Below are 19038 nucleotides of genomic sequence, written 5' to 3' on the forward strand. Positions count from 1 at the left end.
GCAGGAAGTAAGGTTTTGGGTTTGGAAGAAGTTATAGTTCTGTGATGTCTGGCCAGGACGCTCCCTTCCCCCACATTACCACCTGTTTTATTGACCATAGTCCTAAACCATGGAGGAAAAAGAGGCAGTTGGTTCAGTATTTAACCACTCTTAAAAGTAACAGGCTGATTGTTGGTTTGCTTTTTTCCCTGTTTTTCTGTTACTCTTTTCTTGGCCGTGGCCTTATTTTAGTAGGAGTGGGGTATAGCTAAGAACTTGGTTTGTTGAAAGTGGTAGAATTTTAGAATTTTTTTTTTTTTGGTATATAAAACATTTTAAATGGATAATATGTGTATCTTTGTTAAATATGTTTAATGAATAAATGGTATGGTTTGGAAACAGTGGAAGCCACTAGGAAAGAAACACCTTAGTGTTTCCAGGGATTATAGATTTGAAAATCATTTATTTCAGTAATGTTGCTTTCTGGTGAAGTCATTAATTTTGCTCTCCCTTTCCTGTTCCAGCTTTGGGGGTTGGGAATGGTTCCTGTGGCACTAGTGAGGGAAGATACAAAAACATGCCAGAAAAAGATTCCCCCACCCCCAGCAGCTTTGTTGAGATATAGTTCACTAATGTTGAATTCACCTATTTAAAGTGTAAAATTCAGTGCTTTTCAGTGTGTTCACAGGATTATGCAACCATCATGACAATTTAATTTTAGAACATTTCCCTCCCCCCTCTAAAAGAAATCCCATACCCACTAGCAGTTAATCTTTATTCTCCTTTTACCTCTTTATTCTTTGCCCCCTGGTGGCCCTAAAAAACGACTAATCATTCATCTAAAATCTAATTACTAGGGTAAATTTGTGTGGACATTTGATATCCATGGACTTATCCAATATGTTTTGAAGAATGGTATGGTGTTGTAGTATGTATCATTCTTTTTTATTGGCAAACAGTATTCCATTGCATGAATATAGCACATTTTATCTCTCCGTCAGTTGACAGGCATTTGGATTGTTTCCACTTTTTTGCTATCGTGATTTAATGCTGCTATGAACATTCCTGCATAGGGTTTGCTGTGGAATCATGTTTTCATTTCATATACTCTAGGAATGGAATTGCTGGTTTGTATGGTGGCTCTTTTTAACTTTTTGATGAACTGTCAAACTGTTTTCCAGAGTGGCTGCATTATTTTCTGTTATATTTCCACTAGCAATGTATAAGAGTTTTGGTTTCTCTACACCTTTGTAAAAATATACAAACGTTCTTCTTTTTTTTTTTTTTTTAGAGAGATTTATTTTATTTATTTGAACATCAGACTTCAAATAAAACAGAGAAGGAGAGGGAGAGGAAGAGAGACAGAGAGGGAGAGGTCTTCTATCTGCTGGTTCATTCCTAAGATGGCCACATTGGCCGGAACTACGCCGATCCCAAGCCAGGAGCCTCCTCCTGGTCTCCCACGCGGGTGCAGAGGCCCAAGGACTTGGGCCATCCTTCACTGCTTTCTCAGGCCATAGAGAGCTGGATTAGAAGTGGAGCAGCTGGGACTCGGAACTGGCGGCTATACGGGATACTGGCACTGCAGGCTGTGGTTTTACCTGTTATGCCACAGTGCTGGCCCCTACAATTTTAATATATTTTTAAAAGATTATTATTTGAAGACAGTAGGGTAGGGTAGGGGGCAGGGGAGGTGGATTTTTTCCATCCACTGGTTCCCAAATGGCTGCAGTAGCCAAGGCTGGGTCAGGCAGAAGCCAGGACCTAGGAACTCCATCCTGGTCTGCCACATGGGTGGCAGGGCCAATCTTTTGCTGCCTTTCCAGACATATTATCAGGAAGCCAGATCAGAAGAGGAGTAGATAGAATTTGAACTGGCACTCTGATATGGGATATTGGCATCACAAGTGGCAGTTTAACCTGTTGCTCGATAAAGCTGCCCCCACCACGTGTCTTTGATTTTAGCCATCTTAGTGGTAACACTGTGAAGTGGTATCACTGTGGTTTTGATTTGCATTTTCCTAGTGACTAATGATGTTGAATGTTTTCCTATGTTCATTGAACAGTCACATATCTTCTTTGTAGAACTGTGTATTCAAATCTTTTTCATTAAAAAATTTTGAGAGGAGAGAGGAGGGGCTCCCATTTGCTGGTCCACTCCCCAGATGCCTGCAAGGACTGGGACTGAGGCTGGGGCCAAAACTGGGAGCTAGGAACTCAGTCCAGACCTCTCACATGAATGGCAGGGATGCAGCCATTCTGCTAGTGTTATCTTTTATTAAAAGCCAATATTTTCTCTTCAGTTTATGTCTGTTTTGGTGTACATTTAACACTGTTGCCTTTCTTGCCCTTAAATCACTTGCTGCTATCTATAGTACAGTTTTATCGAGGTTCTTAAAAAACAAAACAAAACAAAACAGTTCCTCATTTCTTAATTACTTGTTTGGCCTCTACTGATATTCCTATGGTAAATTCAGGATCATGGTTTCAGTCTCTCTGAAAGCGGATGAGTCTTGAGATCTCAAGCAGATGACTTCTTAGCTCAAGCTGCACCACTGCCTTCAGGTTTACCTAGTGGGCTGTGATGAACAGCTGATTACTGTTCACTCTGCAAGAATCTTTTCCCTTTACACTTTAGTCTGGCAGATTTCCCCTATTCTGGTTGATTAAATAAGACACAGGTTATTTCTACAGCTGCTTTAATGATTACCTGCGACTAATGGTATAACTATTCACCGTGTTCAATCAAGTAGCCTGAATCATTCTTCATGGATCTTAGTAAGTTTCATACTTTCAGGCCTTTTGATTGTTGGGGTGGAATTCAGAAGTAAAAAAACAAAAAGGAATAGCTTCTTGACCTTTAGTGCTGTAGTGTTCATTTCTAGTGCACGTTTAATTCTTACATTTTGTTTGTCTAATATGATGCAGATGTTTTTATTCAAGCTACTGTCATAATAATTTAAGCACAGATTTTTCCCCCCATTTTACAGAGCAGAGAAGTATGCCTCAGAGAAGTTAACAATATATTCAAGGCCATACAATAACTGTGAGAGCTGGGACTTAAATCTGGGCCTTCAGACTCAAGATCATGAATGTTCTAAGTTCTTTGTAATTATAAAGCATTATATCTATGGGAGAAGGTCATAAGAATTACTAGGGCTTTTTGAAAATACTTAGTCTGATTTCATCTTTCGCCATAAAATAAAGTATTACTATACAACTGTTACAACGGTTGTTTCCTAATAGTTTGTAACAGTTTAATATTACCTAAACACTGTTTATATTAAAAGGAATTCCACATGATTCTACTGGTGATGGAATATGATACACTACATAACCTGCATACCCATTAGTGTATGACAACTTTTGCTACCTGTATTCTGGTTGTATCAGTCTTCACCAGATTTCTTGATGCCTAATGGCTTTCAAAGGATTTGGAGAAAATGCTACCAGATACTTTTGGCACCTACTTAAACCATATCAATTATGAATGTAATTGAATGAATTAATGTAATTGTTCAACTACAGTTGGTGCCATGGAAACATGATTATAACTAGGAGGGTACATTTTGAAATTTCCTGATTTTAGTGTGAACTTTTAGCCTTTTATGAAATTCGGTTGCCTGGTATGGAAAAGATGATTGTATATTCTTTCAGTCAATAAGCCCAAGGTCAGGACACCATTTAGTGGCAGTAATTCATATGAAAAGTGGAGAAAACTGAACTAGGGCATTGAGGCTAGAAAAGATGAGGAAGATTAGTAGGAGTTAGAATTAGTAGTAAATGGTAACTCAGGAGTCTTGAGGGTGTTGATGTTTTGGTAACTTAATGTGTAAGAATATTTCCCCTTACCTGAGTCTCAACTGGCTTGAGAAATGAGAACCAACAGATTGAAGAAACAAGATAGTACATTTTTAAAAATTAGTCTTTATCCAGATAAATTTTGCATACCATAAAGTTCATAAGTTTAGAATGTACAATTTAGTGGTTTTAGTATATTCACAAGATTGTGCAGCCATCTGTACTATCAGAACATTTCTCATCACTTCAGAAAGAAATCTTTTAGCAATCATTCCTCATCTACCATCCTGTCATCTCCCTCCACCTCCCCATCTCTTGGCATCAGCTAATCTACTTTCCATCTCTGTGGAATTACCTATTCTGGACATTTTGTTACAATTTTTTTTTTTTAATTTGACAGGTAGAGTTATAGACAGAGAGATGGAGAGAAAGGTCTTCCTTCCGTTGGTTCACTCCCCAAATGGCCGCCACGGCCGGCGTTGTGTCGGAGCCAGGTGCTTCTTCCTGGTCTCCCATGCGGGTGCGGGGGCACAAGCACCTGGGCCATCCTCCACTGCCCTCGTTGGCCACAGCAGAGAGCTAGACTGGAAGAGGAGCAACCGGGACTAGAACCTGGACACCATATGGGATGCCATCGCCGCAGGTGGAGGATTAACCAAGTGAGCCACGGCGCCGGCCCCATATTCTGGACATTTTGTATGAATGGAATCATAAAATATGTGGCACTTTTTTTGTCTATTTGAGAGACAGTTTCCATCTGCTAGTTTACTCTCCAACTGCCTGCCACAGTTGGTACTAGGCCAGGCTGAAGCTGGGAGCCAGGAACTCAATCTGGGTCTCCCATGTGAGTGACAGAGCCGCAATTACTTGAGCCTTGCTGCCTTGCAGGGTTTGTACTTGCAGGAAGCTGGAATTGGGAGCAGGTCTGGGACTTGAACCCTGGCACTCTGATGTGGGATGCAGTCTTAACTGCTAGGTCCAAGGGCCTCATATGTGGCCTTTTATGTCTGACTTCGTCACTTTGCACATGACTTTTAAGGTGCTTCCATGTTGTACAGTGTAATAACAGTTTATCCCATTGTCTGCTACATGGATATTATATACTTGTAGATATACTTCATTTTGTTCATCAGTTTTTGGACATTTGTATCATTTCTATTTTTTGACTTACAAATAATACTGCTGTGAACATTTGTGTGCAAGGTTTTGTAGGAACATAAATTTATCTTGGAGATACATATAAGTAGAGTTTCTGGGTCTTACAGTAACTGTTTAACCTTCAAGGTGGCTTAGGTTTAAGAGCCGAGTTGGCAAACTCTCCAACCCCTCCACACCTCTCATTTCTACATGCCCATGGACAGCTTACCTGGCCTGGATGTTTGGATCAGCAGAGCAGACACACCTAGATCACTGTATTATAGAGTCCTGGATGGAGAGGGAAGAAAAAAACTAAATATCTGGTGTTCAGGTCTATGGTTCAGTTAGCTGTACCCACTAACCATGTTCTCTATTTGGAGGGAGTAGGCTAAAAGGCCAGAAGTTTTAGAGAAGTCATTCCTCAGAGAAATCAAGAGTTAGAAGTATTCTGCTCTAATAAAAGGAAAGATTAGGCTAGAAATCTAAAAGTTATTCTTAGAAGAACAGGCTTTATCAAGATAGGAAGTATATAAAGCAAATTCAGTTTTAGACATGGTAAGTTTGGGATTTCTAGGAGGGAATATTAGATATTTATGTTTGGAGATCAGGAGATTGGTCCCTGCCTGAGATGAAGGTTTGAGATTCATCTGTGTACAGGCAATTAAAATATAAGACTTGAAAAATCAAGCCAGTGATGGGCCAGGCCAATGCCATGAGCCAGGATCTCCATCTAAGACTTCTGTTTGGGTGGCAAGAACTCAAGTATTTGGGCCCATCACCTGCTGCCTCCCAGCAGCATTAGCAGGAAGGTGGATTGAAAGCATAGAGTAGCTGATATTTGAATCAGGCACTCAGATTTGGGATGCTGACATTCCAAGTGGCGGTCTAACCTACACCACAATGCCAGCCTCTGCCTTTTATGATTTTTTTTTTTTGTTCTGAATTCTTTTATTTTGGGATCTTACCTGTGGGAATTTTCTGGGCCTACATCAAAAGTGAATTCTCTCAGACTTCACATTTGTTTTTGTAAAAATGGGTGGGGGACACTCTCATTCTGCAATTATCCTAAGCAAAATTTTAGTTCTGAAGCTTTTAAAATCATAATCTGTAGAAGGGGTCAGTTTCTGGTTGTACAGTAGCAGGGAGACACTGCTGTACTGCTACTATAGCTTCCCATTACCTCTTTAGCCCTGAGTGCTAAGATCAATAAAGAGCAATTTTCTATATAATTCTCTTGTTTAAGATCTCTTGTGTGAGACCTGAACCCTTCTTACACCTTAGACTTCAGTATTCTGTATACCTAATTTCCCTCCTTTGACTTAGTTTTTGGTCTCTGATCATACCTTATTTTCTGTCAGATTTTTGTTCATTTACAATTAAAAACATTTTACACAGCATTTTAGTTGCTTTCAGTGGATATGATAATCAAGGCATCTCTGCTGAAATTCTAGAAGAGGTAGAGTGTCTTTTTCTTTGGTGTCTGCAGGGACAACTAGACATGGAATTCATTCAGCCTCTAAAGGTTATAAACCTAAAATGAAATTAGTGGTTTGTTTGGTGCACATAGTATTTGTTTAGAAAATAAAACCAACACATTTCAAAATACAATTTTAGGTATCTTTGTTTCACTTGAATAATTGGAAATTTTTACAGTGCTGGGATTATAACCTTTGGCTAGAATTGGAAGTAGCAACTGATGTCTTCAGACTCAACATGTTCTTAGTTGCTCAGTCTGCATGTGTGCACTACATGCATCTGTATACACCTAAACTTATTCTCATTTATTTTACTTACAGACATTTGTGGATCAGCCTTGTGGCTAATGAAAATATTTATACTATGCCATGTGCCAGGTACTAGTGGTATAATAGATACTTTTCTCATTTGCTCCCTCCCTCCCTCCTTTCCTTCGAGTGAGAGACAGAGAGAAAGGTCTTCCATCCTCTGGTTCACTCCCCAAATGGCTGCAATGACTAGAGCTGAGTGGATCCAAAGCCAGCAGCTTCTTCTGGGTCTTCCACGTGGTTGCAGGGGCCCAAGGACTTGGGCCATCTTCCACTGTTCTCCCGGGCCATAGCAGAGAGCTGGATTGGAAGAGGAGCAGCTGAGATTAGAACTGGCACCCATATGGGATGCCAATGCCGCAGGCAGAGATTAACCTACTGCGACAGTGCCTGCCCTTCACTTATTTAATTCTAACAACAAACCTGCAATTTATCCCTGATGAATAAATAAAGTTATATAGGTGGTATTAACAGCAAGTTACAGCTGAAAAAACTGAGATTCAGTGAGGTTATATAAATTCTTAAAGGCCTCAGTAGTGTCACAGTTAGCATTTGAACTAGGACTGTCTTACACATGCTCCTCCTCTTCAGTGCTACCAACTCTTTAAAGCAACAGAACTGTTTCTTCAGATGAAGTCTTAGTAAAGTCCCATATATAAGATCAATAAAAGTAGCAATGCTTTGAAGAGTAGATGAAGGGAGGACAATTACATGGGAGTGGGAACCTGTATGCCTACCCCTGTAGTAGCTTTTAGACACCTCTGAAATCCCTGGGATGCTACTGTGTAGTTTGGATACCGGCTTTCTATAATGTAAGCATAACCATTTGTTAGATTTTGTGAGATCTCAGTTTGTTTGCATGTTACAGTTATTATTTTTTTAAAGATTTATTTATTTTATTTGAAAATCACAGTTACACAAAGAGGAGAGGTGCAGAGAGAGAGATCGATCTTCCATCCACTGGTTCACTCCCCAGATGGCTGAAAAGGCCGGAGCTGTACCGATCCAAAGCCAGGAGCCAGGAGCTTCTTCTGGGTTTCCCATGTGGGTGCAGGGGCCCAAGGACTTGGGCCATCTTCTACTGCTTTCCCAGGCCATAGCAGAGAGCTGGATCAGAAGTGGAGCAGCCGGTTCTTGAACCAGTGCCCGTATGGGATGCCGGCACCGCAGGCGGTGGCTTTACCCACTATGCCACAGCGCCGGCCCCAGCATGTTACAGTTATATTATCCCTTTTTCTCTTATGCCTCTGGTATGTTTGTCTAGTGTTATATCTCTTTACCTCTCAGCATTTTTATTCATTTGGGTTTGTGTTCTGATAATAGTGATTCTTTTAACCTTCTGTTTCTGTTTTCTGAGTGTTTCAACTAGAATTGTAGCGTGATTTATAGTTTCATTTACTTAGGAGCATCTAATAATTAATTCTTCTTTACTTTTTAGATTCTCTTTGTGGCCAGATGGGTTTGTATGGACAGGCTTGTCCATCTGTAACTTCATTAAGGTGAGTGGTTTTTCTTCTTTTTAATTAGTTTTCTCATACTGCTCTTTCTTTTCTTTTTTTCCTGCTTGCTTTCTTTTTTTTTAAAGATCTATTTGAAGAGCCAAGTTACAGAGAAAGGAGGGACAGAGATAGGGGGAGAGAGAGAGAGAGATCTTCCATCCACTGATTAACTCCAAAAATGGCTGCAATAGCCAGGGCTGAGCCAGGCTGAAGTTGAGAGCCAGGGAATTCTTCTGGGTTTCCCACGTAGGGGACAGGGACCCAGGCTCTTGGGCCATCTTCCTCTACTTTGCCAGATGCATTTGGATTGGAAGTGGAGCAACTGGGACACTAACAGGCACTCATATGTGATGCTAGATCCCAGGCAGTGGCTTAACCTGCTAAATCACAGTGCTGGCCTGTTTCTTTTTTCTTTATTGGGTCATCTAACATTTAAAAAGTTACACTGGTCAAGTCACATTATAGTTAATTTCAGGATGAGGTTCAGAATAAAATATTGTTTGTCTTAAGTGGTGCAATTTGGAGAAGTGGAAAGATTCTTTTTTGGTAATGGAATTTGGATGTGTTTTTTAATCTCCATTTAGTGAACTAAGTGAGGTTAGTGAGGTGATAATCTTGTACATGAAATAACATATTTTATACTTTGTTCTTAAAAGCTTAGTCTACTTTCTATCCATCTTAATTAGAAAATAGTGATTTTTGATTGCTTTTGTAGTAGATTATTAAATAAGATTAGAGATACTATTTTAATTTCTTTCTGAAAGATGTAAACATAATATCCAGATTACCCTCATTTACAGTAACCAAGTGAAATGTAAAAGTAGGAATTAGGTTGTTGTATGCCTGATTTATGGTCACTAAATCCTTTCTTCGAAGGAAATCTTAATTGAAGTCCAGTGAATAAAGCAGATAAATGTTAGATTTATTTGCTTGCTTAGACTTACTTGTCTTACTCTCAGTGACCTCTGAGGGATTGTTCTGGTTCCCAGAGCGGTTTGAAAAATAACCTAAACCTAATTTGTTACTTAAGACCTTTCAGATCAGAGTATGAAGTGTTGATTGCAGAACCTAGTAGTTTCATGTGATGTTGCAGTCAGCAGGATCATTTATTCACTCAGCATATTGAGCACCTAATGTTTTATGTGGCAATTTTTTTTAAAGATTTGTTTATTTATTTTAAAGAGTTACACAGAGTGAGAAGGAAAGGCAGAGAGAGAAGTCTTCCATCCGCTGGTTCACTCCCCAACTGGCCGCAACAGCCGGAGCTGCACTGATCTGAAGCCAGGAGCCAAGAGCTTCCTCTGGGTCTTCCCATGTGGGTGCAGGGGCCCAAGGACTTGGGCCATCTTCTACTGCTTTCTCAGGCCATAGCAGAGAGCTGGATCAGAAGTGGAGCAGCCGGGTCTTGAACCAGTGCCCATCTGGGATGCTGGCATCGCAGGCGGTGGCTTTACCTGCTACGGTGTGGCAATATTCTGAATGCTGGGACTTTAGTAGTGAGCATAACACGTAAAGAAAAATCACATAATCATGGAGTGTACATTCTAGTGGAAGGACAATTAAGAAACATCTGTTAGTTAGTGACAGTGGTAAAGGATAAAGAGTAAAGGAAAATAGAGAAAGGAAAAAGAACCGGTGGGAAGAAAACCTTTCTCTGTCTTCTCTCCCTCTCACTGTCTGTAACTCTACCTCTCAAATAAATAAAATTAAAAAAAAAAAAAAAAAGAGGAGTATATGTAATTTTAAACAGGATGGCCAAGAGAAGTTAACCAGAACAGTAACATGAGTGAAGACCTAGAGGAGTGATGGAGGGAAACATCTATTGGGTATGTGAAAGATGAGCAGTCCAGGCAGAGGGAATCTACCAAATGCCAAGGTAGGGGTCTGTATATTGAGGAACGGTGAGGAGATCAGTATGACTAGAGTAAGCAATAACGGAGGTGGGAATTGCCCAGTTTTGGAAGGCAAGAGGAGAGAGAAGAAGAATACAGAATTGCTGGAGCCATGAATGTAAAGGAATCCTTAGGCTTCAGAGAAACTCTGGTTGTCTAGGATGCCACAAAAGAAAAATGAACAAAACTGAAGTTAGCATTTTAATATTTGTGTACTTGAATTCTCAGCATGTCAGAGCTGGCCATCCACTTCCTTAATTGAAAAGCTTTACTGTATGCCATTATGGCATTGCTTTCTAGGGAATGTGTCTTTCATCTTACAGTGGGAATCTGTGGAGAAGTTACTATTCTGCTTTGCTTAATTCCCTGTCCCCGACCCCATGAACAGGAGGCATTTAAGTAGCTCTGAAAAGAACTTTTCTTTTTTTCTTCAAGATTATTCATTCTTTAATCTCTAGAGCTGCTCCAGAACTAATTTGATTTAATGATGGTTTTTGCTTAGTATGATGGGAGGAGCAATTTAACTCTTCTGCATATTTAAATTTTTTATAAGAACATCAGGGTGTTTTGAATACTTTGATCTTTCCTTATTTTTTTTTAAGATTTATATATTTATATGAAAGGCAGAGATAGCGAGAGGCAGAGAGACAGACAAACAGATAGATCTTCCATCCTCTGGTTCACTCCCCAGATGGCTGAAATGCCCGGAGCTGAGCCGATCTGAAGTCAGGAACCAGGACCGTCTTCTGGGTCTCCCATGTGGGTGCAGGGGCCCAAGGACTTAGGCCTACTTTCCTAGGCCATAGCAGAGAGCTGGATCAGAAGAGGAGCAGCTGGGACTAGAACCGGTGCCCATATTGGATGCTGGTGTTTCAAGCCGAGGCTTTAACCTGCTGCGCCACAGTGCCAGCCCAGCCATTAAGATTTTAAAGTCCTTTATTAGAATTTTTATGAATATGTTAGGTTAAATCTTTATATGACATAGGGTTAGATATAATATATGCCTAATGGTCTTGCTTGATAAAATTATAGAACTGGAAGGGATGATGAAAGAGAAGAGATTCTGTGAGTTATAATTTAAAGTTATTCTTCCTATGTACAGTATTGTAGAATCAGAATTTTTGGTGGATACCGCTGTAAGTCTAACATTTATTTCATAAACTGAGAAGCTTTATGCCATTTCAATCACAATATTCAGTATGTTGGCTGGCGCCGCGGCTCAACAGGCTAATCCTTTGCCTAGCGGCGCCAGCACACCAGGTTCTAGTCCTGGTCGGGGCTCCGGATTCTGTCCCGGTTGCCCCTCTTCCAGGACAGCTCTCTGCTGTGGCCAGGGAAGTGCAGTGGAGGATGGCCCAAGTCCTTGGGCCCTGCACCCCATGGGAGACCAGGATAAGTACTTGGCTCCTGCCATCCGATCAGCATGGTGCGCCGGCCGCGGCGGCCATTGGAGGGTAAACCAACGGCAAAAGGAAGACCTTTCTCTCTGTCTCTTTCTCTCACTGTCCACTCTGCCTGTCAAAAAAAAAAAATATTCAGTATGTCATTCTTATGATTCTTTACAGGCTTATCATTTTTTTTTTAAAGATGTATTTATTTTTGCTTGAAAGTATTACACAGAGAGAGAAGGAGAGGCGGGGGGGGGGTCTCCCATTCATCCACTGGTTCACTCCCCAGATGACCACAACGGCCGGAGCTGTGCTGATCAGAAGCCAGGAGCTTCTTTTGGGTCTCTCACACGAGTGCAGGGGCCCAAGGACTTGGGCCGTCTTTTACTGCTTTCCCAGGCCATAGCAGAGAGCTGGATCGGAAGTGGAGCAGCCAGGACTTGAACCGGTGCCCATATGGGATGCCGGCACTGCAGGCAGGGGCTTTACCCATTACGCCATAGCGCCGGCCCCCAGGCTTATCTTTAAAGCAGAATTCTTGTTCTCAATGTATACTTAAACTGCTGATGTCTTTTATTGATTTTTCTTAGTGGAAACCAGTACTGGCTGAGATAGGGAATGGAAAATGACTGTTTTTTGGGGGAGAATGGGGATGGGGAAGACAAGATTACTTAAAATTATAATAAATTTTATCTTAAAAAACGGAGAAAGAGAGAATCGATCCTCCATCTGTTGGTCACTCTAAAGGGACTATGACCTTCCCCATGTGAATCAAGTTATTTGAATTATCACTACTGCCTCCCACGGTCCTCTTTACCAGGAAGATGGAGTTAGAAGCCAGAGCCTAATAACTGAACCCAGGTACTTTGAGACAAGCCATGGGTATTTTAACCACTAGACTAGCCTTACCCACCTCCCATAATAAATTTTAGTTTATGTTCCCATAGTATTTTCCCCAAACCAGAATTCCCTCTTGCCCACTACACTATCTAAATAGGAATTGAGCCAAAACTCTTAAAGTAACTCAGGCCCACTGTCAAACACTGGTTGTTTACCTTACATCTCTTGCGTATGTTACCATGTACAAGTACATACATGTATAGAGTATCTGTATATCTAGAAGGTGGCTAGCCTCAAGACAGGAAGTGTATGAGTTGGTGGAGGACTTGACATATGACTGGAAATGAGAAAACCAATAGGTTAAAGTGGATGTTTGTAGGAACAGATAAGAATGGGAGTGGAAAATTTATATGTAAGTGAAGGTAGGGAGTGGATTGAAAATATGTCAGATATGATAAGAATTTGGGTAGGATAATTAATGGGTTGAAACTCTCACACACACACACACACACACACACACACACACACCCAGTCTAGGCTAAACAGTTAAGAATTGTTTTCTGTAGATGATATTGAATCTTTAACTTTTCAGTCGGAATGTTAGTTAAGATTGTTTTTAAAATTGAATTTACTAGACTTCTCTGATTAAGTAGTACATGTCTACTATAGAAAATTTGGAAGGATAGCCTTTGTTAATATCTTTGTCTCACATTTAATATCAATAGATGTTATCTGTGAATTAGAAAAAGCCCCCTCCCGATAGTTAAGTATATTTAATTTTTTAATAATGTTCTAAACATAAATTATAAACTCAGGTATCTGTAAATACATTGAATAGTTGCAACACTTCCTTGTGATTTTGTTTTTAAAGATTTATTTATTTATCTGAAAGGCAGAGTTTCAGAGAGGCAGAGAGAGAGAGCAAGGGAGAGAGAGAGAGGTCTTCCATCTGCTGGTTCACTCCCCAGATGACCATGACAGCCGGAGCTGCACTGATCCGAAGCCATGAGCCAGGAGCTTCTTCTGGGTCTCCCATGTGGGTGCAGGTGTCCAAAGACTTGGGCCATCTTCTACTGCTTTCCCAGGCCATACCAGAGAGCTGGATTGGAAGTGGAGCAGCCGAGATTCGAACCAGTGCCCATATGGGATGCTGGCACTGCAGGCGGTGACTTTACCTGCTAGACCACAGCATCAGCACCTTTAGTTTTAAACAAACTGCTCTTTCTCACATTTTGCTCATCTTTACTTGCTAGTATAGGTAGAATTGCATTTTAACACAGGTTAAATTAGCAACATTGTATTCTATATAGTTAGACATGTTTCTTTTAACAAAGTTCTTTGGAGAAGCAGAAAACCATGCCATTTACTTGAACTGGAATACTTCAATAGATCATTAACTAGATATAGAATCGTTAAGTAGGTAATAGGATAAAAATAGAACTCTAAACTGTCATGAAAATAGACATAATAGGAACCAGCTACCACTCATGGGGCTCAGGGGCTAAAAGGAACAAGGAGAAAACCTTAGAAATGTCAACGAAGGGGTCTGCCTGTAAAACAGACTTAGACCTGGAGAAGAATCCACTGCTTGGATGGTGCTGGTGCCTGAGCTTGGAGGAAAGGTCCTGTGAGACTGGGACCTCTAGGGAGATTGTGCTAGTTACTGCTGAGTGAGTTACTGAGTGAGTTTATGCTAAGTGTGTCTGAGTTGGGAATGATGCAGCTAGTTCTGATAATGTTGGAAACAAATCTTTGCTGGAGAAATGCTGTTATGAAGCTCAAGTAATAGACAGGAAAGTACAAGGCTCTTCCTCCTCTAGCCTTGCAATTCATCTTTAGTGCCCCTTACTGGGAGAGCTTTGTAGGAAGCCAGCTGGCAGAGCAGGAATGTAATTTGTGGAGTCCTAGTTCAAGCATCACAAAGCGGAATGAGATGGCGAGCTACATTTTGGAGCAGAGGGGAATAATTTAACAGCTGTCACTCTTGTTCCTGTAGACTTTCTACAAATATGGTATAGAAAGTTGTTTTCTAAGATCTATTTTTGGCCGGCGCCGCAGCTCACTAGGCTAATCCTCCACCTAGCGGCGCCAGCACACCGGGTTCTAGTCCCAGTTGGAGCGCCGGATTCTGTCCTGGTTGCCCCTCTTCCAGGCCAACTCTCTGCTGTGGCCCAGGACGGCAGTGGAGGATGGCCCAAGTACTTGGGCCCTGCACCCCATGGGAGACCAGGAAAAGTACCTGGCTCCTGCCTTCGGATCAGCGCAGTGCGCCGGCCGCAGCGTGCCAGCCACAGTGGCCATTGGAGGGTGAACCAACGGCAAAAGGAAGACCTTTCTCTCTGTCTCTCTCTCTCTCACTATCCACTCTGCCTGTCAAAAAAAAAAAAAAAAAGAAAAAAAAGATCTATTTTCCATCTACTGTGATTTTAGTGGAATACCTGCATGTTGCTAAAAACCTTAATGATTTTTTTTAAAAAAGATCTATTTGAAAGGCAGAGCTTTGGAGGAGAGAAGAGAGGAGACTGAAAGAAAATCTTCTCCTCCCTGGTTCACTCTTCAAGATGGCTGTGACAGCTGAGGCTGGGCCGTGTTGAAGTCAGGAGCCTGGAACTCCATCCCAGTCTCCCACGTTGGTGGCAGGGGCCCAGTTATTTGGGCCGTCTTCTGCTTCTCCAGGCACATTAACAGGGAACTGGACCAGAAGTGGAGCAGCCTGGGCTGGTGCTATGGCGTAGCCGGTAAAGCCGCCACCTGCAGTGCCAGCATCCCATATGGGTGCTGGTTTGAGACCCAGCTGCTCCACTTCTGATACAGCTCTCTGCCTCAGCCTGGGAAAGCAGTAAGAAGATGGCTCAAGTGCTTAGGCCCTTGCACCCATGCAGGAGACTTGGACGAAGTTCCTGGCTCCTGACTTCGGATTGGCTCAGCTCTGGCCATTACGGCCATTTGGGGAGTGAAACAGCAGATGGAAGATTGATCTATCTCTATCGCTCTGTCGCTGTCTCTCTTTCTCTGTACATCTGCCTCTCTGTGTCTCTGCCTTTCAAATAAATAAATAAATCTTTTTTTTTTTTTTTTTTTTTTTTGACAGGCAGAGTGGACAGACAGTGAGAGAGAGAGACAGAGAGAAAGGTCTTCCTTTGCTGTTGGTTCACCCTCCAATGGCCGCCGCGGCTGGCGTGCTGCGGCTGGCGTGCTGCGGCCGGTGCACCACGCTGATCCAATGGCAGGAGCCAGGTGCTTCTCCTGGTCTCCCATGGGGTGCAGGCCCAAGTACTTGGGCCATCCTCCACTGCACTTCCCTGGCCACAGCAGAGAGCTGTCCTGGAAGAGGGGCAACTGGGACAGACTCCGGCGCCCCGACCGGGACTAGAACCCGGTGTGCCAGCGCCGCAAGGCGGAGGATTAGCCTAGTGAGCTGTGGCGCAGGCCATAAATCTTTTTTTTTTTTTAAAAAGAGTGGAGCAGCCAAGACTTGAACCTGTGCCCATACGGGTTGCTTAACTTGCTGTATTGCAGCACTGCCCCACCCATAAGTTTTAAAATCATGTGAAATTACACTAAAATTTCTTAAGATTTGCAAGTACTCCCCAGTTTGAATCTGTTGAATTCATAGTCTTAAGTTTGATAGTGAGAATCTGTGTACCAGGTCATTGACATCAGGTGGCGATAGATAGTTTCTGTCAAACAGTAGTATATTAAAAATTTAACAGAATGTTTGGCTCCTGAATTCTTACAAAATGGATTTGAATCCTCAGGTACTTGTATTTTCTTTCCAAGTACAGAGTCAGAGCAAATGCTTACTGAAAAACTAAAAGTTTTTTCTTGAGCATTTGCTCTATGTAAACAATAAGTTTATATTACATATATCTTTCGCATATTATAGCAATAAACTATTTTTCTAACTTGATTTGGCCATAGCAAAATACATTTGATGTTTGTTTAGGTTTGTTAAAATGGGACCCTTCTTGCATTTCTGAATTGCCTAACATCACCTGTATGATTGATTTTGTGGTTGATACCTATATAGAACCTGTAACACTGGATTGCAGTACAGCTTGAAGTAATTTCTGTTGACATTTACCACCTCCTACCTGAGATTGCTTCCTTTAGTATTTTTCCATATTTATCCCCTTCCTCTCTTGTTTTCCTTTAATTATGCTTCTCCCTTAAAGATGCCCTTTATTACTGATTTAATCTATTTAGGATATGCTAGGGAGCACATAGGGATATTTTAGCACTAGAGAAGCATGTGTTAATGCCCAGATGAATTTCCTGTCCATCTGTTTCCTCATTTCCCTCCTTGATATTGATGACCTTGCTGTTTAGATGACCAAAAGAGGATAAGTTAATTTTAAGGATTCTTGCTGTCTTGTTTCCAGTAGCAGACTTGGTAGTTTTGGCATATAGTGTTATAATCTGATATACAGATTCAAATCTCTATCTGGTTTGTAATCTTGGGCGAGTAACTTTCCCTAATTTTGCTATAAAAGGGTTGTTAATGCTTATGTCACTGGTTTCTGTGGATTCATATATAAATTATATATATTTACATATACATATTACTTATATGGTATCTGCAATTTTTTCCATTTTCCAATAGTAGGAAGCAGAAAGGTTCATCATTTTTAGATTGAAAGAGAGTATGGGAGAGTTTTGTATCCTATACTGTCAGCTCCGGGACAAAGAGTAAAAATGGATTTCTTTTTTTATTTCCCCGTCATCCTAAATTCTTAGATTCTAGAGTGTCTTCCAATAGTGTTCAGAAATTCAGCTGGCCTTCAGGCTAAGGTTGTTGCTGACATTTAATATTATATGTTTATGGAGCTGCACTGTGGCGCAGTGGGTTAAAGTCCTGGCCTGAAGCGCTGGCATCCCATATGGGCACCAGTTCTAGTCTCGGCTGCTCCTCTTCTGATCCAGCTCTCTGCTATGGCCTGGGAAAGCAGCAGAAGATGGCCCAAGTCCTTGGGCCCCTGCACCCACGTGGGAGACCTAGAAAAAGCTCTAGGTTCCTGGCTTTGGATTGGCTCAGCTCCGGCCTTTTCAGCCATCTGAGGAGTGAACCAGTGGATGGAAGACCTCTCTCTCTGTCTCTACCTCTCTCTGTAACTCTTTCAAATAAATAAAATAGATCTTTAAAAAATTATATGTTTATTATATTTATAATACATTTATAATATTTATAATTGGTATCTACAAGTTTTTGCTTTAATATTTGTTTCACATAGTGATAAAATTAGCCTTTGCCTTATAGTGTTGTATTTATCATATCATTTTCAACTTTTTTGGGGTAGTAAAATCTTCATTAATTTGCATGTTTAGATACAGCATATTTCAATTAAATGATGAGTAATGAGAACACTCTTAATTTGATGTTTACAGAAACCTTTTTTCTTTTTTAAGAAAGCTTTTATTTAATAAATATAAATTTCATAGGTACAGCTTTAGGAATATTGCAGTTTTTCCCCCATACCTGCCCTCCCACCCCCACTCCCATCCCACTTCCTGCTCCCTCTCCTATCCCATCCCATTCTTCATTAAGATTCATTTTTAATTATCTTTATATATAGAAGATCAACTCTATGCTAAGTAAAGATTTCAACAGTTTGTACCCACATAGACACACAAAGTATAAAGTACTGTTTGAAGACAAGTTTTACCATTAATTCTCATAGTACAACTCATTAAGGACAGAAGTCCTATATGGAGGACTCCTGTTGTTGATTTAACAATTGATACTCTTATTTATGACATCAGTGATCACCCGAGGCTTTTTTCATGAGCTGCCAAGGCTATGGAAGCTTTTTGAGTTCATAAACTGTCAGTATTTAAGCAGGGCCATATGCAAAGTGGAAGTTCTTTCCTCTCTTCAGAGAAAGGTACTCCTCCTTTGATGGCCCCTTCTTTCTACTGGGATCTCACTCACAGAGATCCTTCATGTAGATCATTTTTTGCCACAGTGTCTTGGTTTTCCATGCAACAGAAACCTTTTCAAAAATGTGTTTTGGTTTACTTTCTAAAGCAAGGGTGGGAAATGTCCAGCTTGTGGGCTAAGGCCTGAGAAAAAATTTGGTTTGGCCAAGGCAACCACAGGAAGAACTCAAATTTCAATAAATTTATAGCAGGGTAATTTTTTTTAAGGTTTATTTATTTGAAAGTCAGAGTTAGAGAGACAGACAGACATCTTCCATCTGCTAATTCACTCTCAAATGGCCTGAACAGTCGGGGCTGGGCCACGCTGATACCAGGAGCTTCTTTTGGGTCTCCCATGTGGGTAGCGAGGGCCCACCATCCTCTGTATAGCATGCTAATCTTTAAGTTGATAATTTTGTAAGACCTGTGATGATGTTACAAATTTCCAAATCATCCCCACCCTGTTCTAAAGCTACATTGGCCGATGTGGTAGTCACTTGCCTCATGCGGCTATTTGAGTAAGGTCAAAGTTGATAAAATTAAAAGGTAAGTTTTGAGGCCGGAGCTGTGATGTAGCGGGTAAAGCCGCTGCCTGCAGTGCTGGCATCCCATATGGGCGCTGGTTCCTGTCCCAGCTGCTCCGCTTCCAGTCCAGTTCTCTGCTATGACCTGGGAAACAGTAGAAGATGACCCAAGTCCTTGGGTCCCTGCACCTCTATGGGAGACCTGGAAGATTGTCTAGGCTCCTGGCTTTGAATTAGCGCAGCTCCAGCTGTTGCGGCCAGTTGGGGAGTGAATCAGC

The 19038-nt window shown here is 41.3% G+C and overlaps 1 protein-coding gene across 10 annotated transcripts in view; it reads left to right on the plus strand.

Moving 5' to 3' along the window:
• FOXJ3 (forkhead box J3) overlaps positions 1-19038 on the plus strand; it is a 157983-nt gene that overhangs the window by 21894 nt on the left and 117051 nt on the right. For 7 of the 10 annotated variants that reach the window (XM_051856634.2, XM_070078649.1, XM_070078651.1 and 4 more), the window contains exon 2: positions 8140-8200. In XM_051856634.2, coding sequence (XP_051712594.1) covers positions 8157-8200 — 44 coding nt within the window. In that variant the 5' untranslated portion in view covers positions 8140-8156. Of the gene's footprint in view, positions 1-6586; positions 6771-8139; positions 8201-19038 lie in introns of those variants that run through there. The other 3 variants (XM_070078652.1, XM_051856633.2, XM_051856635.2) reach the window with 3 other exon arrangements.

The sequence above is a fragment of the Oryctolagus cuniculus genome, chromosome 7, assembly GCF_964237555.1.
Source record: "Oryctolagus cuniculus chromosome 7, mOryCun1.1, whole genome shotgun sequence".
Classification (NCBI taxonomy): domain Eukaryota; kingdom Metazoa; phylum Chordata; class Mammalia; order Lagomorpha; family Leporidae; genus Oryctolagus; species Oryctolagus cuniculus.